Below are 22,512 nucleotides of genomic sequence, written 5' to 3' on the forward strand. Positions count from 1 at the left end.
GTTCCCAATGGACTGTGTAAGAGCCTTCGCAGACAGGGCTGAATCCTCCCAAGACCTGTCTCTACTACAAAGCGGAGCCATGATTTAGCTGTCACCCTGGTATGGTTGTGGAATCAGTTGGGCTTTAGATTGCGAACTTCCTAGGGAGGAACCCTGTCTTGTAAACCACCCCCACACTTACGACACTGTAGAAAGCCACCCCTTGTGAGAAGGGATTTAAGTATAAGAATACTTACAGATGGGGAAACTGAGGAACTTGTGTGAGTTGCCCAAGGCAGAGCCAAGACTAGCACTTAGCAATCAGGCATCCAAGATGACTGCCACTGTAGAAGCAGCCCGTCCACTTGAGGCACACACTAAATGTGTCAATCTTCAGAAGCACACGAGATCACTAGCAAGTCTTGAATACTCATGCTGGTGGGGGGTGGTAACTTGTCTGCAAGTCGTAGGTATCTGGAGGAAACAGCCCCACAAGGAAACGTAAAACAAGTGGGGAAGCAGGTACCATAAAAATCATTAAAAACCTGCCACACTGCTGGGGAGTGAGGACACCCATGCCAAAGCAGCATGAGTTCCCAGATATGGGGCCCTGTATAAAGTCCTGTCTTGTGTAATCTGTTCCGAACAGAGCTGGAAATGCAGAGCCTGATGACTAAAGACTGGGGATTGGTGGGGGGAGGTGTTTGAAAAATGCCAAGCTAAGTTTCATTTGACAGATATGGGCTAGGTTCCCTGTGACACTCCTGAACAAAGTGGGGGCTGCGTGGGAGGAGACGATACAGAACAGGTGGAACAGGAAATTCCACCAGGCAGCCTATAGAAGCCAACTGAACTTCTCTCCCTTGTTCCACTCCACCCCCTCCCTGTTTAATGTACAGCTATCTCTTGGCTGGTTTTGGTTCTGATACACTGTTATTGCCCTTTAGTTGGGGACACAGTATCTTTCACATCACTTTACTGGCCTACTCCTTTCCTCCATTTTGGTAACAGCTTTGCTTGATTATTTTCTTCTGACAGAGCAACTGTTGGGGAAATTAAGATGTCAAACTTCGTTAGCCTGTCTCAATCTTCTACTGCAATTAATTCAGATTATCTTGTCTATGCCGCTTGTGCTATGGATTGAAAATTAGCAGGGTAATAAATGACAATGTGGTGGGATTGACTCCTGGGTAATAGTGACACAGCCAGATACCTAGATAACTGTCTAGTTGGGTGCCACAGGGTTGGGTCTTATCTCTAGAGAATTGCACAGGACTGGTGGCCTACGATTTGGGTTGTGTCCCTGGCTTTACACAACAAGATTGTGACAAGCCTAGGTAAGTCACGTATTGGTCTGGGGTATTGGGGATTTGTGTTTTGGTAGCATCTAGGAGCCCCAACGTGCTAAGCACTGTACAGACATGGAACAAAGACTATTCCTGCCCCAAACACCTGACAGTTCAAGTACCTCTGTGTGCTTCCATTGCTGCTTTATAAAACAGGGCCACTTGCTTACCCCATCCCATGGGGTTTGGAGAGACTTGGAGGCAGAGACTTGCCAAGCCATGTCGAGGGGATTTTGGATGCCCAGTGCCCATTCCAGTTAGTCCCTTAGGCAGCTTTGAGCATCTTAGTCTAAACTCTCATGTTTGTAAAGCAGAAAATGCTGTAGATCTTACAAATTAAAGCTCTGCAATTGTCTTCTGTATGAGAGAAAAAGTATGTTAATGACATTCATATGATGCTAAATCAGGAGAAGTAGCAAACAGTAGCGAGGGCAGAGAAATAGCGTAGGGGGACCCAAAGAGATTTAAAAACAAAAGGAGAATAATCTTATAAAACTGCAAACTAATCTGAGGTTAAACATATTCACTAGGAGCTAGAAACCTAGAGAGCAGTAATGCTGAGAGATCCAAAGTTCCTAGCAAACAGTGAAATAGGCATGCAGCTAAAAAGGCTAATGTTGTTTTAAGCTGTATGTCTGGAAGCATCTAGTCTCAGGCTATGTCTACACTACAAGCACTTCAGCGGCACAGCTGCAATGCTGAAGTTATGCTGTTGTAGCATAGACATTTACAACAGTGACAGTTTGCTGTAGTAAATCCATGCTTTCATGAGGCAGTAGCTGAGTCTACAGTGTCTATACCAGGGTTTAAGTTGGCTTAACTATGTCTTTCTGCAACATAACTTGGTCGAATTGAGGTTTTAGGTGTAGACCAGGCCTTAGAAGCTCTCACTTTTCTGCTCTCTCTAACTCGGTGGTGTTACCGTACCTGGAATACTGTTTTCACTTTGGAAGGTGTAACACTTCCTGTATCTCACTTCCTGGAAGGTGTAACACCTAGAGTTCTCGGAGATGAGTGAGAAATTATCAGTGGTCCAAAGGGATGAGCAGAGGAAAGATTAAGAACTACTAGTTGACGCATTGCCAACTCTACATGGCTTTTGGCCTTTCTCACTTTATCCCTACATGTTCTGACCTCAATAAGGTAGCTTTCCTTGCTGATCCCTCCCATCTTCCACTCCTTGTAGGCTTTCTGCTTTTTCTTCATCACCTGTCTGAGATGCTTGCTCATCCAGCTTGGTCTACAACTCCTGCCTATGAATTTTTTCCCCTTTCTTGGGATGCAGGCTTCTGATAGTTTCTGCAACTTTGACTTGAAGTAATTCCAGGCCTTCTCCGCCTTTAGATCCACAAGTTCTTCAGTCCATATGACATATGAAGGAGGCCTGGAAAGACCTTTTTCCCACCCAAAAAACCCTGCTTTGTGCTTTTACCTTAATATCAGGGATGTCAAGTCAGGACTCCCCTGGTTTTGCTGCAGGCCTTCTAGGAGGTCTCAGGTGTTTGCTGTGAGCTTTGCATTAACTGCAGGAGTGAGTGTGGAACTTTTTAACAGAGGCTTCCTTTGTCCAAAATATTAGTCATAGATGCCTTGGGCTGTGTGGTTCGCCTGCCCCACCCTTTGGGAACTTGCCTCTCCCTCCCTGGGGAAGAGGAACCAGCCTGTGCACACTTCAGTCAGTTTTGGCTCTTTCTTGGTGGATCAGAGATAAGCTGAGTGGTTTTGTGTGGGGAGGAGGAGTGCTGCTGAGACTGGGGAGGCAATCGGCAGGGGGTGGGCGGGGTACGCGCAATTGTTTAAAGAGGAAATGGGGAAGAAATTTGTATCTGTCTTGTCTTCAGATTGTAAGCGCTTTGGGGCAGGGACTGTCTTCTGTACACATGCAGTGTCTAGCCTAGTGGGGCCCTGATCCTTGTTCAGGGCTGTAAGGCCTTACCGAATACAAACATTTAACTTTGTCTTAACAAACACCAACCAGAAGCAAAGCTTGAAGCAGTCTGACTAAAAACCCCTTGGCAACTACTATAAGACTAAGAGTTCTCCAAGAAAATGAGGTAGAAAAGAATGTTCTTAAGGTGTTGATCCTTCATAAGAGAGCTGAATCTCTGTGGGGTTGAGCTTGGCAGCTGTTCTGCTGGCTCTGGGATCACTTGGGTTCTGTGGTTTGTAAACAAACATCTATCCTAATCGTATTTTTTCTCCTTCCCATAGGGTCCTTGATATCTGCCCAGGTGATGGACAAAAAAACCATTCAAGTGCCTGAGAACGACCGTAAGTGTGGAGTGCTAAATTAATAGATTCAAAGGCCGGAAGGGCCACTGTGATCTAGTCAGACTCCCTTGGTAACACAGGCCATAGGTCTTCCCTGAATTAATTGCTGTTTGAACTAGAGCAGATCTTCTGAAAAAATGATTGATTTAAAAATTGCCAGTGATGGAGAAGTTATGTTGATTGCTGCCCTGTGCAGTCAAGGTGTAGTTCCACCCACTGGCCTTTCCCAGCTGGGGAATGATCTCTCAGGGCTGGTCTACACTGAAAACTTACATTGGCAGAGCAACATCTCTGAGAGGTATGAAAAATCCACCCCCCTGAGAGATAGCTATGCCAGCCTAAGCCCCGGTGTAGACAGCACTAGGTGAATGAAGAATTATTCTGTTGACCTAGCTACTGCCTTTTGGGAAGTTGGGTTAACTACAGTGACACGAGAATCCCTCCTGTCGCTGTTGTGTCTATGCTCAAGCTCTCAAACTGCTACTGTGGCCTTGCTTCCTTCGAGCAAAAGTCAGTGCAGTGATCTTTAGGAGCACTGATAGCTCTTAGCTCACAAACTGCAAAGATTATCCCTGGATTGGTTCCTGCCAGCTGGTTTAGTTCAGTTGTTTTCAGCTTTGTGAAACGAGCCCTTGTAAAGCACCAGCTAATATATATAAAAACTGGTTTAGATGTGATTCTGTTTGCACGTATTGAACGTGATCTAGTCATGACCACTTGTTCCTGAGATGCTGTAAGGTCAGTTCTTCAGCTTGGTGTCCATGTGGATTCCACTGCAGCTGCATGTGCATCTCGTTGGCATGAGTTTGGTTTCTTTTGAATAGCTGTGCTTGTTGGAACCGCTTATCTTCTCCCCGCTCTTTCCTGGCCCCTTCGTGCTCCTGTTTGAGGGCATAAAAGGCAGAGCAGACGCAATCCTCCCTCACTTCCCTTTGATGCCCATGGCAGCAAGACAGGACTGAGCGAGTGTCTGACCTAACTGTGAACACGGTTACTTTTTAATCAAATTTGTAAAAAAAAATCTTCATCTTCACGCTCCTTTCATGTGGATATTTAAAAAAAAAAAAAAAGTTACTGAGGAACCCCTCCCCCTGCCACATCTCATGGCAGACTTCAAAATCTGCCTATCAAGGATGGACACAGTCAAGGCAGCTTCTGCCTGTGGGAGAGCCACCTCCTGGATGGGTGCTCTGTGGTCAAGTCCTTTTCATCCAGGGTCATTCTGCTCAGGCTGCATATGCTGGAGCAGTTCACATGTGTCACTTAAGACACAAGTGATGGCCACTACCACTGTGAGGCTAGTTAAGCAGTTATCGGCCAGCGCGCTCTTGAGCATAGGGCATGCTCCAGGATCGAGCGCTGAGAAGAAAGCAAAGAGAATATTGGCAGAGCTGGCGCAAGTGACTACGATGCCAATCACTTCCATATTGGCAAAGGCCTCTGCACTGAAAGCCGCGGTACTGACACTCTTGGCAAGGACAGCCCTGGTGTCCGCATCGGTCACTCTGGCGCTGGCCTCCCAGGCAGTAAAGCTGGCATGCGTGTCCGTATATAAAGATGAGACGCACTCGTGGGACTGGACAGAGCCCATATATAGCACCAAACTTGAAGGAAGGTCCCAGAAGGAGGAAACAAAACCTCTATTCAAAGGCCAGAGCATCTGAATCCTTGACACAGGCTATGAGGGACCCAGCACCAATCTTGGCACAGTTCTCTGCTCTTGGGTAATCTGGATCCCCTCCAGACATGTTCCCTGTGCGGCCCCAATGGCACATTGCCTGATGACACTGCTGTTGGAAGAGATACTCCTCCTCACCTAAACCATGTACTCCTCCTTGCTCAAATTGAGTAAAGAGCCCCCTCTTCCTTAGGAGAGAGAACCTGTAACCGGAGTCGCAGGGGGGCCACCTGAGGTCACTCAATTAGGGTGAACCTCAGAGAATGGGGCAGACAGCCCCAAAGCTGGTGGATATTCCAATACCTACATTTACCAAACTAGCCCAAAACAGCTTCTATAACACCTCACTGGTTACCCAGAAGCCAACAACACAGTTCCCGTAAAGCAACCCAGCCTTAGGCCTCCACCCAGACACGCAAGTCAAATATAATGAGGATTACTGAAAATCTTATTCATCATATAAATTTCTACTGAAAGCTTATGCTCAAATAAATTTGTTAGTCTCTAAGGTGCCACAAGTCCTCCTTTTCTTTTTTGCGGATACAAACTAACACGGCTGCTACTCTGACACCTACCTCCCAAGAGTTTTCAGAATTTGTGCACAGGTTATAGTCCAATGTTTACATTCAGGGTGGTCCAGTCAGGACTAGGATCTCAATCTTGGGTTTAAGCTTCCCCTGAATGAAGCATCAATCAGATCTGAGATAAAAAGGATTGGGACCCAAGGCATCTTTTTGCAGTTAGGAGTCCTTAGGTGAACAATAGGCAATCACGGATACTTTGAAGTGGACCTATTTCCTAAGCATTACTGGTAACGCTTTGATTTAGTTGGTGTTGGTCCTGCTTTGAGCAGGGGGTTGGACTAGATGACCTCCTGAGGTCCCTTCCAACCCTGATATTCTATGATTCTAATTAGCTACACGGTTTTACATAAGGCAGTTTATCCGTTAGGCAGTCTATCACAAACTTTAAAGTGACATATAGCCAGTGACATTATTTCACCCAAGACCCATCTAAATGTTAATATTCCCTTTTGATCTCTGAATCAACAGCTGTAGTGACAGACAGGAACTGACTGTTTACATGACTAACATTAAACAAGATACAAGTAAACATACAATTCGTATCGCCTTTAATTTCTAACAACATAGGCTAGAACTTTGAAATGCAAACCTATCTACCATGGAATGGCCCTAATTACCATTCAAATCTTCTAACATGTCCCTAAAGGTTGGCTTTGGGTTATATAGCCTGCAAGCTGCTTAACCCTTTCTGGCCATATGTCATACTTTGTATAAGATTTGCTGCAATTATATAACAGTGGTAACAACAATGGTTTGCATGGTCCTATTTTAATCAGACAATGTCAGATCCCAAGGAGGTTGCTGGGGAGCCTAGTACCCATATGAAGTCACCTTATCTTTACTGGGGACCATCAGCTCTTGTGTCTGGGAGCAAGATCCCTCTCCCATGTTTCCAGAAAGGAAGCAATCCTGTTCCCCAGTGGCATCATTAACCAAGCCACCCACATCAGAACCAAACATGGGCCCACAAGAGCAGGAAGCAAGGGAGGGATCACAACGACACCCGTCTCCACTCAAGGACAAGGCAGTGACACCAGCCCCAGTCCCAGCAATTGAGTTTAAAGCTTTTCAAGACCTCCTTTCCTGCATTGCAGAGACCTTGGATACCGAGACTACATTTATACAAGAGAAGTCTTTATTTTGAACACCATGATGCTGGCCAGAATCACCCTTCCTATTAACAAGGGGCTTCTGGAACTGGGTAAAGGACTGTGGCAAATGCTGGGCACTTCTCCACCCTTGTCAAAGAGGGAGGAAAACAGATACCAGTGCCCCCAAAGGGCTTTGAACACACACATGTCCATCCAAATGCAGAGTTCCTGGCTGTTGCGTCAGGAACAGGAGAAATCACAGTCCACAAAAGGCATGCCTAATGACAAAGACCCCAAAAGTTGGATCTCCATGGACACAAGGCATACTCATCAGCCTCCCTCCAGCTGGCAAATTACCCAGGCCCTGTTCACCAAATACACCTTTCTCATTTGGGAGAGGGTCACTCCCTTCCTATCCAAGATTCCTCAAGATAACAAGGACAAGTTGAAAGAAGAAATCAAGGAAGGCCAGATGGTAATGAGAGCATCCCTACAGGCAGCCAAGAATGCATCTCAGATGGCCACTGTCATCACTACGAGATGGGCCTCGTGGGTACAGGCCATGATAAAGGGCCTACCCTTTAATGGGATGGAGCTCTTCAACCAGAAAACAAAGTATTCCAGTCCCTCAAGGAAAGCTCTGTGGTTCTTAGGGATTTACACACCTAAAGGAACCCTTACAAGTAGCAGCCCAAGCGGAGAGACAGGTCACCATCCTATTAGTGGGCTCGACAGCCAGAGTACACACAAAGAAAGAATCCCAGATACTCCTGGGGGCCCCCATCTTCCATCACCTCAGTGCACCAGACTCCCTCTGAGGCAGCAGATTTGACAGGAGCATTGGGAGTTGCATTGGAGTCAGCGTGGAGCCTGCATCCACCTTCAGGAACCGCCTTGCCCCTTTCCACTGGGCCTGGGCAGCCATGAGAGCCAACAAATGGGTGCTAGAAATTGCCCATGGCTCTCCAATCCATTTCCACACATTACCGACTGCCCCATCCTCCTTCAGAGATCCTTGTCATGAGAACCTATTACAGACAGAAGTGTACTAGTTGCTTCAAGCCATAGAAGAGATCTACTGGGGAAGAGGATTATACTACAGTTTATATACCTTATTCTGAAGAAGAAAGGAGTTTTTGTCCTATCCAAGCTTCATCCTAGACCTGAGAAGATTGGACACATATAAGCCCAATTCAGGATGGTAACGCTTGCCTTCATCATCCCATCTCTTCAGTCTCAAGGCTGGTTTGTGGCACTCTGCTGACAAGACACGTACTTCGACATAGCCATCCATCCGGCTCACAGGAAGCACCTAGGACTCACAGTGGGGCCCCATTGTTATCAGTGCAACATTCTGCCTTTTGGACTCTCCATGGCACTGAGTCTTCACAAAGTGCCTCGCGGTAGCAACAGCCCATTCACGTTTACCCTCACCTTGACAGCTGGATGATCGGTGGGCAAATCCCAGGAGGAAATGGCGGAAAGCCTGGACTACACACTATCCCTATTTTAGCTCACCAGGGGGCCCAGCTGAGCGAGGGAAAAAATCTCTTATCCCACCACAGGCAATAGAGTTCCCAGGAGCCTTGACTGACTCTGGATCGGTCAGAGCGAGCCTTCCTGGAGACAGGTATAGTCCTGGGATCAAATCAAACCAGGCTGACAGTGCAGATGTGTCTGGGGCTGTGGGGCCATGGGCTGATGTACACATACATAACACCGCTTGCCAGGTTTCACCTGCGGCTACTCCAGCTCCTGCTCAAGTTGGTCTTTTTCCCCAATAAAACAAGAAGGTTGTGGTTCCGCCACAAGACATAACAGAACTGAGAAATGGTAGGAACCCCAGTGCTCTGCTCTGCCCCCGCCCTGGTAAGGACTTTAATCACAGATGTATCAGAAACATGTTTGGAAGCCTACCTATATCATCTACAGATGCAAGGAACTTGTTACCCAGGAAACTCGGGGCTCCACATCAGTGCCCTGGAGCTCAGGGCCATCAGGCTACCCTGCACGCCACCTTCCTACCTGCTCTCTCGAACTCCACAGTGCACATCCTGACTGACAACACTTGCGACACACTACATCAACAAGCAAAGAGGTGCACATGTGTCTCCCCTATTGGGATGCCTTCAAGCTCTGGACGCGGTGCTGCTGACACCGGATAACCCCAATAGCTCTCCATCTCCCAGGAGTTGGCAACGACCTGGTGGACTTGCTGAGCAGAAAATCCATGGCTAGTCGGGAGTGGTCCCTGGAGAGATGCATGATAGAGCCAAGATCCCACTACTGGGGAGCTCCCGTGGTAGGCCTGTTTGCCACCCAGGAAAACACAGAGTCAGCATTTCTGTTCCAAAGGGGGCAGGAGTCTGGCATTATTTCCCAACACTGTCCTTCTGCAATGGAGTCCAGGTATCCTGTTTGCCTTTCCTCCAATTCCCCTGGTCCCAGCATGATTTCCAAAATCAAGAGACCAAGCCCCAGTTGTTCCTGGAGCTCCCAGCTGGCCCAGGCAGTTTTGGCCAATGGATCTTCTGCCAGTGTCCATTCAGCCACCAATCCTGTCCAGACCTGATCTCCCAGCATCCTGGCCAGATACTCTATCCAGACCTGAAGTCTCTGTACCTGACTGCCCAGATGTTGTTCGGGTGAATGACACAGATGGACTGCTGAGACAAGTCCAGGAGATCCTTATACAGACCATTAGCTTTTACGCACTGGACTTAGCTGCCAGGGCAGATGTAAAGTTTGGGAGAGCAGTATTACAATCCCTATTCAACTGATGCAGTTGGCTCTCTTCGTTCCCGCTGTCCAGAGGGGACACTGATGGCCAGCCACCTACAGTGGAATCGACACTGATACTTTCAGAAAACAGACTGGTTCCTACCCTGCAATAACTGTGGTTCTTCAAGATGTTGCAGTCAGGATGGATCCCACAAGCCACCTTCCACCACCAGTTTTGGAGTCATCCGCTCATGCGGGCTTTGAGTTGTGAGGGAGCCGAAGGACGTGCGTGGCCCTTGTTAAATGATGTTGGAGGCTGAAATGTCGTTCCCTTCGGAACATTCAGGCTGCAGCTCAGTGCTTCTGTCCTTGGAGCTTCAGTGTTATCAGTACTAACAGCAACTAAGGCAGCCTGCTCACTCAGCAGGCCTCTGTTACTCGTAAAGCATGACCATGGTGCGGTGACAAAGGCACTCGGCCAGGTGTATTGTCCTCAGGGCAGTCCTAGCGCCCTGGCTCTGTGCTTGCAGGTACACTAACATGAGTGCCCAGTCAGTAGCAGGAGTCTCTGCTGTCCCCGAGGCCACACAAAGGGTTACCCCGAGTTATCCCGACACTTGTAGGCTGAGATAAATAACTTACGTACCACCTTACGTGTTCCATGACATCTGCTTTTTACCTCCCGTTGTTCCTGATATCTTGGAAAAAACATCCCTATTCAGTATTCTGTCACCCCCCAATCTAGTACAAGATCAGATGGTTTATCTGTAGTAGCTGGAATATATTTACGTAAATATCTAGTGCCTAGTACACTAGCAACAACTTTGACAAGTTCATGCACTGAATAGTGAACTTGTAAGTATCTGCTTTAATACACGGCCTGATTTTGGCTCACAGCCTCTGGTTCAGGACACAGATCTTGCACCAGGCTGAGTGCTCCAGGCTCTCTGTCTGCTAGAGCCCTGAACAGATACTGCTGTTCAAAATATCTGAACTCATGCATATGAGACACGTGCACCTTCTGTGGGACCCACACTGACGACATCTCAAACACGCACGGCCACTGTAGGGTAAGAAACTGTTCTCTCCAGCGGTAAAGACACGCGGAGTCTCTCTGCACTCAAAGCAATACTACAGTAGTTTTGGTGAGTACTGAATCTTTGAAATTCAAGTACTCCTTGCTCTAGAGATTCCAGGGTCCATGTCTCAGACGAAATGTAGATGAACGTTTGGGGCTCAATAGCTGTTGTATCGGAGCATATTGGTGAGTTTCAGGGTGGAGATGATGCCTGAGCGCAAACAAGATGACTGAATTAGTACAAAAAGAAAAGGAGGACGTGTGGCACCTTAGAGACGAACAAATTTATTGGAGCATAAGCTTTTGTGAGCTACAGCTCACTTCATCGGATGCATTAGTACAGAATCTGGAATGGCCTCTGGCAAGTTGAACTGCTAAATCTAGGGTAAAACTTTCAAACGAAGTGCCTAAGCGGCCAGATTCTCAAATATATTTAGGTGCTTATTGATGTAGATAGGTGCCTAGTGGGTGTTCAAAAGCACCTAGGTGGGCTAGAAATGTAACTCCCATTGGTTTCACTTTTACAAATCCCAAAAGGTGCATCCCTGCATCTTTAGGTACCTAAATACCTTTGGAAAAACTGGCCCTAAGTGACTTAAAAGTGACTCCTAAATCATTCAGGCATGTTTTGAAAATGTTACCCCTAGGGTTTTTTGTTAATGTCAGTTGCCAGTGACAACTCCATCTCTAATTTCCCAGGCATTCAAGAAGGAGCGGAACTTAGCTCCACTCTGCTTCGGGCTGCCAATATGATGTCAGTTTTCTAATTTATTAATATTGGATTCACACTTACAAGAACACTGATTTGTAATCTAGTAAATCTCAATGAGTTCCCAGTAGTTTCAGATACAATACTTGTCCCTGTTAGTTTCTGCAGCTTCACAATCAATTTCCTGTTTTAAGTTTTCCTAACTGAATTTCTGCCCTTTTGCTGATGGAAAGACCCACATAAACTGACCACACAAGGCAGCATTGAAACGGACTATACCCAAAGTGCTGCCAAATGCACGAAGTGAACGAAAAAGCTTGTTAATGTTTTTGTTCCAGTGATTTTAGTATTGCATGTCGGCAGTAGGCTGCATTTTCAGACCCATGTGACGTTAACATGGTGGCCCTCAGGAAATGGTAGATTTTTTTTTTTTTTTTTAAGGCCAGAAGGGACCATTAGATCATCTATTCTGACCTCCTGCATCTGACAGGCCAGAGAATTTCACCCACTTACCCCTATATTGAGCCCAGTTACTTGTTTGGTTAAAGCATCTCTTCCAGCAAGGCAGCCGGGACGGATTTGAAGGCATCAAGAGTTGAGGAATCCATCACTTCCCTGGATGGTTCCAATGGTTAATCACTCTTTTAAAAACAATACAATATTGTGAACAGATCTGACTTTTTCCAGCCATTGGATCTTCTTCTGCCTTTCTGTGCCCAAGAGCCCTTTAATACCTGGTATTTTTTTCCCTGAGAGCATACATATATGCCATAATCATGTGATCTTGCAATCTTCTTTTCAATGAACTAAACAGGTCTTTAAGCCTCTCACTGTTAGGCATTTTTTCCAACTCTTGGGATTCAGGAAGGATGATCCCTTCACGCTACGTGGTAATTGGTCCTGGGTATAAATGAAAATCTGGCTCCCAGTCCCTTTTAAAACAAATGTTGTTGGCTTAGCTCTGCCAGGTGTTTACAGATAGGATCTTACTACGTTTGGGATGCAGTGCCAATGCTGACTTATTGCTGTGTCTTTCCAGCAATTGAAATACCCTGTGCTGCGTACATGTCGAAAAGCGGAACACCCAGGGTCGAGTGGAAGTTTGAAAAGGGCTCTTCAATAGTGCTCTTCTATTATGATTCCAAATTCACAGGTACGTGAGTCCATTGTACGGAGTGTCTGAGGGCCCCTTTACGGTTTCTGGTCCAGGTGTTGGATAAGCACAGGTTATACCAGCTGTTGCAGTATCTGAGGCAGGGTGGATTATTTTAAATCAGAGTGCTTTAAATGATCGATTTTTATCCTGTTTTGCATTTGTACTTTTTAGTTATTTTCAATGGTGGCTTTAGCAGGGTGGATGGCTTCACTTGCACCCACAGATGTCATGAAACAAAGGGTGCAAAAACAGAAATACATTGTTTCCCAGCCGTATGTGAATGGCAGGCCCCAGTGGGTGGAGCCTGCCCTGCACCCATCCTGGAACATCAGCAACTCCATGCACCAGGTCACAATGTCTGGTGTAGGAAGCCAGGCCCAGCCTTGTGAGACAAGAGCCACCGCTGTAGTTAGGGTTTCCAAGTGTCTGGTTTTCGACGAGAACACCCAATGGAAAAGGGACCCTGGCGGTGCCGACCGGGCCGTTAAAAGTCCAGTTGTCAATGCATTGGGGCTAGCAGGCTCCATGGCACAGCTCCTGGGAAGTGGCTGGTATGTCCCTCTGGCTCGGGGCTGGCCAAGGGGGCTCCATGCACTGTCCCCACCACAAATGCTGGCTTCGGCAGGGGCGGTGTCTGCTGGCGGGGGCAGCTCACAGAGCCACCTGGCCACCCCCAAGCTCGAGGGACATGTTGTTGCCACTTCCCGGGAGCTGCCTGAGGTAAGCGCCGCCCAGAGCCTGCACACTCTTCCTCATCCCCTGCCCCCCATGCCCCAGTCTGAGCCCCCTCTCGCAACCTGTGGACCCCTCATCCCTGGCCCCATCCCAGAGCCTGCACCCCCCAGCCAGAGCCCTCACCCCACCCCTTGGCCCCATCCCAGAGCCCCCTCAAGTACCCCAAATCCCTCCTCCCCATTCGCACCCCCTCCTGCACTCCAACCCCCTGCCCCAGCCCAGTGAAAATGAGGGAGGGAGGGGGATGGAGTGAGCAGGGGTGGGGCCTTGGAGAAGGGGTGGGGCAAGGATGTTCGGTTTTCTGCGAAAGTTGACAACCCTAGCTGTAGGGATGAGTGTGGGGCAGACTCACTCTCCAGCCTGCTTCACCACACCAGGGCCGGGATTAAGGTTTCAGTGCTGGGTCAAGGAGTGCTGCTGCAGGTGGTCGGTGCCCCCCCAGTAGCTTAGTATAGTTCACCTATTGAATCAGGAGGCTGCCTCCACCCCATGGTTATTTTCCTAAAGAAGCGTTGATTTTTAGTAATTGGTATTCATTAAAATATGTTCATTTGCAACTAAATATAGCTTTACCCTAAGTTTGCTGGTGCTCTTTGCTAAGCAGGTGGATCCACATTTTGTTAAGCAATTATATAGCTTAACATACATTTTTTTGTTTGAAAATGGGAAATTAGGCATTTCTTATTTACTTGATTACCTTTTTTTTGTGTGTGTGGGGTTTGTGTCAAGCTGTTTGGATGGAGATCGGAATTCAAATAAGGCACAATCAGCATTTAAACATTTTTTAAGCAGTTCATAGAATCATAGACTATCAGGGTTGGAAGGGATGTCAGGAGGTCATCTAGTCCAACCCCCTGCTCAAAGCAGGACCAATCCCAACTAAATCATCCCAGCCAGGGCTTTGTCAAGCCTGACTGTAAAAACTTCTAAGGAAGGAGATTTTACCACCTCCCTAGGTAACCCATTCCAGTGCTTCACCACCCTCCTAGTGAAATAGTGTTTCCTAATATCCAACCTAAACCTCCCCCACTAAATGAAACTATCTTACATGCACTGAATAAATGAGAAAAGTTTAACATTTGTTTTACAAATCAGTTTTAAATGCTAAAGTATTATCTCTAGTTTAGTGAATTGAACTGATTTGTTTCTGGTGACCACGGCAAGATTTTTAGAGCTAGTAATCTCATTCCCTCACACCTGCCTTTTATTCATAGACTGGAAGAAGAAGAAAAGTTTTTCTGCTTTTTCAGCTCCCAGTCAGTTTAATGAATGAACTAATCATTCAGATGAATCGGTTAATAAATGGAAATAGGAAAAAAATATTCTCTCTGCACGTGCAGAAGAGGCTACTGCTGGTTCTGCAAGTCAGTGAACTCTGGTTTCAAGACTTTAGCCCGTGACTTCCACCAGTTGAGTGATCTGATTTTCTATAAAACTTCATCAGTGAACATACTGTTCATTTTTTTAAAAAAAAATTAATTTAAATGATAGACAGTAGTAAGTTTTTGGCCTTAATACTGGTTGTAGTAATTTCAAATTTAATTTTTAAATAGGTTTATCCAATTTAAAATCCAATTTAAATTACACTTTTTTTAATCATTGATTTTTATCCGCCCTGATCCAAAGTGAGGTCTTTAGCTTGGGTCCTTCTGAACCAGTTCAGTCTGTAACTTCCCAATATGGGCAGGAAGCCACAGGGATTGGCAGCAGTTACCCCGATTCAGCTACTCTTTCCCGCAGTGCAGTGCTTCACATCTGGAAATTAGCCAGAAGCTCCTTTTCCTAGTAACAAAGCTGGACCCAATGGGGTAGGTGTTTCAGGAATCCCAGCATGCACTGATGGTACCATGGCTGAGCTATGCTGTACACATGTGCTAAGGTGTTACGAAGACAGATGAGAACCATCCTCTGTCCTAGTGATGGCTTCATCACCTTCTGTAGACCCCTTCGTTGCTCAGCCATGTCAGCTGAACAGTTTGAGAACAGTCTTTTAATGTGACTGGTGTAACCTCACACCGCGTTCTAGATTGCTCTGCCTGGAATCGGCTTTACCACTGCTAACTAATTTCTTAAAAGCACTGAGCACTCGTGGGAAGAACTATGAGGAAAGAAATGGGGTGGAATAACCTCCTCACTAACTAACTAGTTCATATCTGCCAGCAGCATAGCATAACAGAACCCATCCCTTAAACCCTGCAACAAACCCCTCTATCCCCCGGCCAGCTGTGATTGGGCTGGCTTAGCTATTGGACATAGGGGCTTGTAGCTTCCTCCTGCAATGGGGAGACCTCTTGTTGTATTTGAACTGAACTGAACCCCATTTAATCAGCTCTTCTCCTTACCCTTCTCTCTGCTCTGAGGCTGGTTTTTGGGGCTCTCTGCTTCTCCACACCAGCAGCCTGTTCTGGCTCTCATCTGTATTCCTCCACTTCCAAGCGCTCTCAGGCTCTTGCTGTCTCCCCTTTCTCTGCAGACCCCTACAAAGGCCGTGCTCAGTACACACCCACAGGCATTCGTTTCACTTCGGTGACTCGGAAGGACACAGGGAAGTATATCTGCGAGGTCCTCTCGACCGGGAGCGGTGGCAGTGGTGAACTGAGCAAGTCAGAAGTTGACCTCATTGTCCAAGGTACTAATGCCTTCCTGTAATTACCACTTGGGAGGGGTTGCCATGGCTTCTAGTCTCGGTGAGGGGGGGCCCTTGGGGCCTGTGGGCAACGAGTGTGTTTTCATGGAGTTTAAGATCAGAAGGGAGCATTATGAACTTCTAACCTGCGTGGTACAGACTGGGGAACCTTGCCAGTGACTTCTGCCTTGAGGTTATTTTTCCCTGCTAAGAGATGCCATTGAGCCCAATGGCTCATTTGAACAGAGTTGCTCTCTGCACAACGTGGCATCGTCAGTGGATAGCAAACTAGCTTGAGGTCACTGAAACAAGACACTTTCCACATTGGACTTAGACTCTAGGGAAGCCTCAATTGTCTGAACCTGACTATCTGAAATTCTCACCCATGTCCGTTGACCATGGACCTGCAGGGCCAGAGCGGCACGCTATTGGAGCTCTAGGGCCTTCCTGAGAGCAGCGTCAGTCCTGCTGGAATACAGACATGAAATAAGGCTGCTTTGGGCAGTGGCAAGTATCCTGTAATCAAATCAGGCTAGCCAGGTTTGAAGAGGTGCCCTGGGGAAAGCCTAATGCCCGGATTATCCAATGGTTTCAAAAGACTCCGGTTCTGTTGGCTCTGCATCTTCAGAACTGTTAAACACAACTGGTTGTCGAGGAATGTCTCCCACGGGTCAATGCATAGTCCATTAGGTGGCCATGAAGAAACAATCCTAGCTACACGAGGGCACCATTATTTCTGTAACACGCACTCAGGAAGTCTGACACTGTAACTGTTCCCCCTGCTGACATGGGCGGGTCCGTGCTTATGTTGCATTCCATACTAATGGCTTTTAAGCAGAGATCCCCTTCATACATATGTGCTCTCAGTGCACTTCTTCACACCTTGAAGACTCCCTGTCAGCACCAGTCTGAACCTTGGGTGTATTGTCTGCAGAGACCAATGGAGACTGACCAGTCCTCACCCCGGAAATGGTCCCTTCATGACTGGGCTGAGGCACCTGGCAAAAGATTAGGCGGTGGAGATTGCACTACATTTACCATGCCTGCTCTGTGGCCGTACCCAGCGCCTCACTCACAAATGCTGTCAGTCTAGCACCTTTCACCAGTGCTGCAAAATCATCACCGAATGGGAGCCCAGTTTTGGAGCAAACTCTGTTTCCTTCCTTCAGGATCGCAGCAGTTTTGGTCAAACATTTTGTTTTGACAAGTTGCTCCATCAAAGTGGGATGGACACTGGCTTCGCCCACACAGCCAGCATCGCACCTTTCACCTGTCAGCGGGGGGGCTCCTGCCAGCAGTGGGGCTCCTCGGCAAAGCGTTAATTTCTGGTCAGTGACCCTTCTCGCCACATGCATTTGCCACTTATGTTGAACGCTGTGCACCCGATTCTCCATCTCCCTGCTCCTCGTACGGTCGTTTGCACCAGAACACAGTGAGCTGCTCTGATTTAGTTGCATTCCACACCCATTCTGCAGTGCCGTAAATGACTGCCCAGGGAGCTGGGCAATGGAAGCTCCAGCTCAGCGAGTGCCATTAATCCTCTATTGAATTAAAGTGCAGCTAGTTCAGAATCCACGCAAGGAAATGCTGCTCTCTGTGGAATGTGTCCAGGAGATGAAGACAATAGTGTGGCTGGTTTTTAAAGCAAAGTCCGCTACTATCTGTAGCTATGCTGACATGAGTATTACAATTACCATGAGTATTACAATTCTACAATTACCGAACTAAATGTAGAAGTCAATCAAATGGGGATGTTTAGATTGCTCCTGTAGATCTATCACTACAAGATAAAAACTTCCTCAAAAGTTCAATACAACCATTATTATCAGTTCTCAAAGAAAGTAAATCACTGCTGATACAGTCAGCAGATGACACAGAATTGAATGGGTGAAGTGATAAAATTGAAGACGGGGCACAGATCCTGAGTAATCTCTGGTAAACTGGACACAAACAAACATGCATTTTAGTATGGCCAAATGGGGGGGGAGGGATAGTTCAGGGGTTTGAGCATTGGCCTGCTAAACCCAGGGTTGTGAGTTCAATCCTTGAGGGGGCCATTTAGGGATCTAGGGCAAAAATTGGGGATTGGTCCTGCTTTGAGCAGGGGGTTGGACTAGATGACCTCCTGATGTCCCTTCCAGCCCTGATATTCTATGAAAGTATAATCAAGCTTCAGGGCAGCACAGGATCTCTGCATGGGTCAGGAAGGAACCACTTTTCACTCCTTCCCCATCTCAATTAAAGGTGCATTATCGGGGAATGACAGTTACACTGGCCTGAGCTCTGGAACTTCACTGATCAACCCTGGAGCAGTGCCAAGAAGGCCCTGCCAATGGAAGAGGGCCCAGCCACTGACTTAGTCCGTTGGCTCATGAGCCAATCAAGCTAGACATGGATTCTGCTTTCTGTTTACTTCACTTAAAATGATCTGGCCATTTGTTTGCCTTCGTGTCACTGAGCAGGTCCTCTAGTCTAATCCAGTCGGTCATGGGTTAATAAGCGCAATTTAACAAATGCGAGTGACCGCGTCTTGGGTGTGTTTAGGACGGGGGGGTCATAGTGGTGGGTTCAAAGCTCTGTAAGGTCATCTGTAACATGTGCCTCTTTGCCTTCTCCGCTGGCAGTGCCTCCCTCCAAGCCCGTTGCCAAAGGGCCCACCTCGGTGACAATCGGAAACAAAGCTGTGCTGAAATGTGTGGAAACAGATGGGTCTCCACCTCCTACCTTCCAATGGTACAGGGACAACATCCTGATGCCCTCCAACCCCAAGATCAATGAGAAATTCAGGAACTCCTCCTACACGATTGACACCAAGACTGGAGTGCTGGTACGCACGGGGGAGGGGGCTGCCTGACTCATGGGGAGTTTACGCCTCTGTCCATGCCTCCCTCACGCCTTCTTTCCCACTCCAGACGATTGAGCCCGTAACCAGCGTTGACACGGGGGATTATTTTTGCGAGGCTCAGAACAACGTCGGGACCGCTCAGAAATCTGAAGCCATCCACTTGGAAGCCAGTAAGGAAATGGGGGCTTGCAGAGCCGGTGGGTGGGTGTGTGCGGACGTCCACACTGGGCTCTTTGGAAGTCACTTGCAAGCTTACAATAGCCAGTACTGTCACTGCCCCTTCCCGGCCTCCTGCAGCTACTTCCTGTACTGGCTGTGGTAGATTAAAGGTTGGACAGTGCCCAAGTGTCTTGATGGGAAAAGAGGCATGTGCTCCGCTGGAGGGGGTGGGGGAGAGCCTGGAACCAGAAGCCCATTGGGCTGCCCTGCTAAAAGAGCACCCTTCGCAGAGAACGGAGTCTCCTGAGAGCTGACAAGTGGTTCTTGGCGTGTCCCACCTCCTACATGACCTCTGGAGCTGGGCCGCCATAGAGACAGACCCAGAGGAGGCTCCCGCCCTAGCCTAGTGCACCCTGGGATTGGGAGTGACTAAGGTTGGGGATGGGTGTTTGCTGGGCCCAGCTCTGGTGACAAGCATTCCAACTGTCCCCTCCTCTGAAAAGCTACCGTGCCGTCAGCCCCTGTTCCCTGGAGCTGCCCAAACCATCCTGTTTTCCACCTTTTGGTCTGGTTTTAGCCCTTTGTAACATTAGGCCCATACAGTGGCGCTCAGAAGACTGCAGATCTTCGGGTGCCAGGTCCATGCTGGTGCTGCCTTCCCAGGCCACAGCCAGTTCCCCTCTGAATGCCTGAAGACTTTGTATCAGGGCAGGGCTGAGCTCACTGGAACCACATAGCAAAGCAGCAGACGTGCTCGCAGGCTCGTCCCAGGCTAGGCTGGCCGGGGAATATTGCCGTTCTCAAACTCTGCTCTTCCTGCTGCCACTTGCAGATAGGTGGAAGCAGCTAGCTCTGAACCCAGCTGTGTGGCGAGGGGCTGGTGACAGCTAGGCAAGAAGAAATGGAGGTGGAGCAGGCTGGGAGCTGTCGTAGTGTGAAGGGGGCCTGGCTCAGACCTGTGAGTGGGACAGCAGCAGGGTTATAATTACAGAACCCCCACTTGAGATAACTAGCCCAGAGCTTCTCAATCTGTGCCCCGCACAGTGCTGGCTGGGAAGCTGGCGGGCTCCCCGGGGCAGGCTTCTCACCTCTAGCTGCTTAAACCATTAAAGGTACCTGAGACAGGGTGATTCCACCTTGAAGGAAGGTGGGGCCCAGTCCCCCCTGGGGACTGCAACTAGACAGGTTAAATCCTTTGCTGGTGTCACTCTCCCACGGGGGCAGTTCCAGATGCGAAAGCATTTGGGATCCTGTGGCATGCAGGGGGATCTGTCCACATAAGGTCTCTGCATGCCGCACTGACGTCTTTCTCTCACCCAGCTGAAGTCAACGTGGGCGGTATTGTGGCAGCTGTGGTCGTGCTGCTAATCGTGCTGGCTCTGGTTGCCTTCGGCATCTGGTTCGCCTACAGACGTGGCTTTTTCAGCAGTAAGTATTAAGCTACCCGCGTGGGCTGCGAACGTACCTCTCCCTGCCCCCTTCCACTTGCACTCAGCCACTCCCATGACGTAGGTAGTTCCTCTGAGCCCCCATCAATTCCCCTGCAGAAGCTAAGGCACGCGCCGCCGGGCAGGGTGCCGGGCAGACTGCTGCAGGCTAATGAGCGCTGGCTGCTACTGCTGCTGAAGAAACTATTGGGAGGAGCCATTGCATGGCAAGGTGTCTCTGCGAAGGGGCATCTACGCAGTGGGCAGAGTCTCCTGCTTGCCAGGAGCTTGAAGGCTACCTGTGATGCAGCAAACCTCGGCTGCCTTTCAATGAGGAGGGGCTGCCTGCGGAGTTCTTGACCCTATTGGGCAGCCCTCCATCAAGCCCCCTTTGACTCAAGATGGAGCACTGCATGCTGGGAACTGTAGTTCCTGCTGGCTGCCTCTCTGGATTAAATGGGGTCCCCCAGGCTGTGGTGCAGAGCTTGCTTGGCTGTGTCGTGGTCAGGCCTGTGGTCCCCCCTTCTGTGAATCTGTCTCTCATCCCCATGCACGTGTGGCCTGTCTGCTCTTGGCCCAGCCAATTGAGTGCACTCTAAAAGCAGCGTGGCCCCCCGGAAGCCTGTGTTGCTGCCCGCTGTAGCAGTGCCAGGATGCCACCCCTTGGAGATGGGACGTGTCGCTCAGCTGCCAACATTTAACCGTCTCGTTTCTTCTTTTTTCCTTCCAGAGAGAAGAGGGTAAGTGGAACCTCGCACTCTGTTCAAGTGTGCGCCTTGTTCTTTGTCCGTCCTCCAAGCCTCTTCCATCCCTCTTGTGCTCCTGGCCTGCGGAGATCCTTCTAGCGCTGTGGAGTGGGTAGAGTATTCCCCTAGGGAGCCAGGACTAGCCAGACTCTGCCACCTCCTCCGTGGCAGTTTAAATGCAGCCTGGAATCTCTTCCGTGCAGCAGTTAGAGTGCAAGGTGCCAGAGTGTACCCCAAGCTCCTCCTCCTACCCCGCTGTGCCCCAGAGTAGCTGCTGTGTGACACGTTGCTGGCCCCCCCGCCAGGTGGGATCTCTGGGTCTGGAACAGTGGGGAGACTTTGACCTTTTCTCTTGGACGAGGGCACATGTTTCTGCTGTCCCCACCATGGGTCGCTCCTACCCTCTCAGGTCCACACTCCCCTGTCCTAGCTCTATTCCATCCGTATCTTCCAGCTGAAGACAGGAACCAAGCCTCCATCAATGCAGTTTTCCCCACCCGAATGGGTCAGCAGGTGGCATCTGGGTGGAGCACTGTCTTCCCCTGTTCCCCAGATGGCAGTGTTGTCTTGTGTCCCCACCTCTTGCTGGCCTGGTGAGCAAAAGGCTGCAGAAGGATCAGAGCAGGGCAGTGTGTTGCCTCCAGACCATGCCAGGCATAGTCTCCTTCCCCTTACCCAAAAGAAGTCAACATCTCAGGAGCGAATAGCATTGTCATGAGCTTGAAAATTCCCCCCTGCACAGCTCTGCTCATGTACCCGATCCACAGCCCCCCACTTATTTGGCCCTGGACTCCCTTTCCAGTTCTGCCAATACCCCTCAGTCCTGACCCTCCTCAGCCCTCACTTCTGTGCCATTCTGCTCCTGGCCTGATTATACCAAGTTACAAGCTGGTTCTAACATGGGGACTGAGTAGATCCCAAAATCTACTTGGCACCCAAAGCAGGCTGGGTATCAGGATGAGGCCTCTTAGCTGTGTGCTGGATATCGGATGGGGAAATAGGGATGGAAGGAAGAGACCAGTCTGTAAAGCATCTCTCCTACCAGAGCTGGGGGGAGGCTGTGTCTTGCCTGGTGGGGGTTGGGAGAGAAGGGGCGAATCAGGCACCTCCCATGTATCTTTTGTGAGAAGTTTGACATAGCCTGGTGATTAACAGCAGCTGCCTGCTAACTTGCTTCCCCATCGTTGCTGGCTGTCTGGTCCAATACTGGCGGGGCACAGTGGCACAGCTGGTGGTTGGGGTGGGGTCCGAGGAGTGATCAGCCCTTGTGAAGTGTCTTAGTTTAATTCTTTCTCTTTTTAGCAGCACTAATAAGCAAGTTATCTACAGCCAACCCTCCAACCGGAGTGACGTAAGTAGAA

At 48.7% G+C, this 22,512-nt stretch overlaps 1 protein-coding gene across 1 annotated transcript in view; it reads left to right on the plus strand.

Annotated features, from left to right (window-relative positions):
• F11R (F11 receptor) overlaps positions 1–22,512 on the plus strand; it is a 49,241-nt gene that overhangs the window by 23,231 nt on the left and 3,498 nt on the right. Inside the window, exons 2-9 of the mRNA XM_075122907.1 lie at positions 3,537–3,596; positions 12,497–12,610; positions 15,822–15,977; positions 18,599–18,801; positions 18,887–18,989; positions 20,299–20,406; positions 21,136–21,145; positions 22,454–22,502. Of these exons, the coding sequence (XP_074979008.1) occupies positions 3,537–3,596; positions 12,497–12,610; positions 15,822–15,977; positions 18,599–18,801; positions 18,887–18,989; positions 20,299–20,406; positions 21,136–21,145; positions 22,454–22,502 (803 nt within the window). The remainder of the gene's footprint in view (positions 1–3,536; positions 3,597–12,496; positions 12,611–15,821; positions 15,978–18,598; positions 18,802–18,886; positions 18,990–20,298; positions 20,407–21,135; positions 21,146–22,453; positions 22,503–22,512) is intronic.

The sequence above is a fragment of the Caretta caretta genome, chromosome 24, assembly GCF_965140235.1.
Source record: "Caretta caretta isolate rCarCar2 chromosome 24, rCarCar1.hap1, whole genome shotgun sequence".
NCBI lineage: Eukaryota > Metazoa > Chordata > Testudines > Cheloniidae > Caretta > Caretta caretta.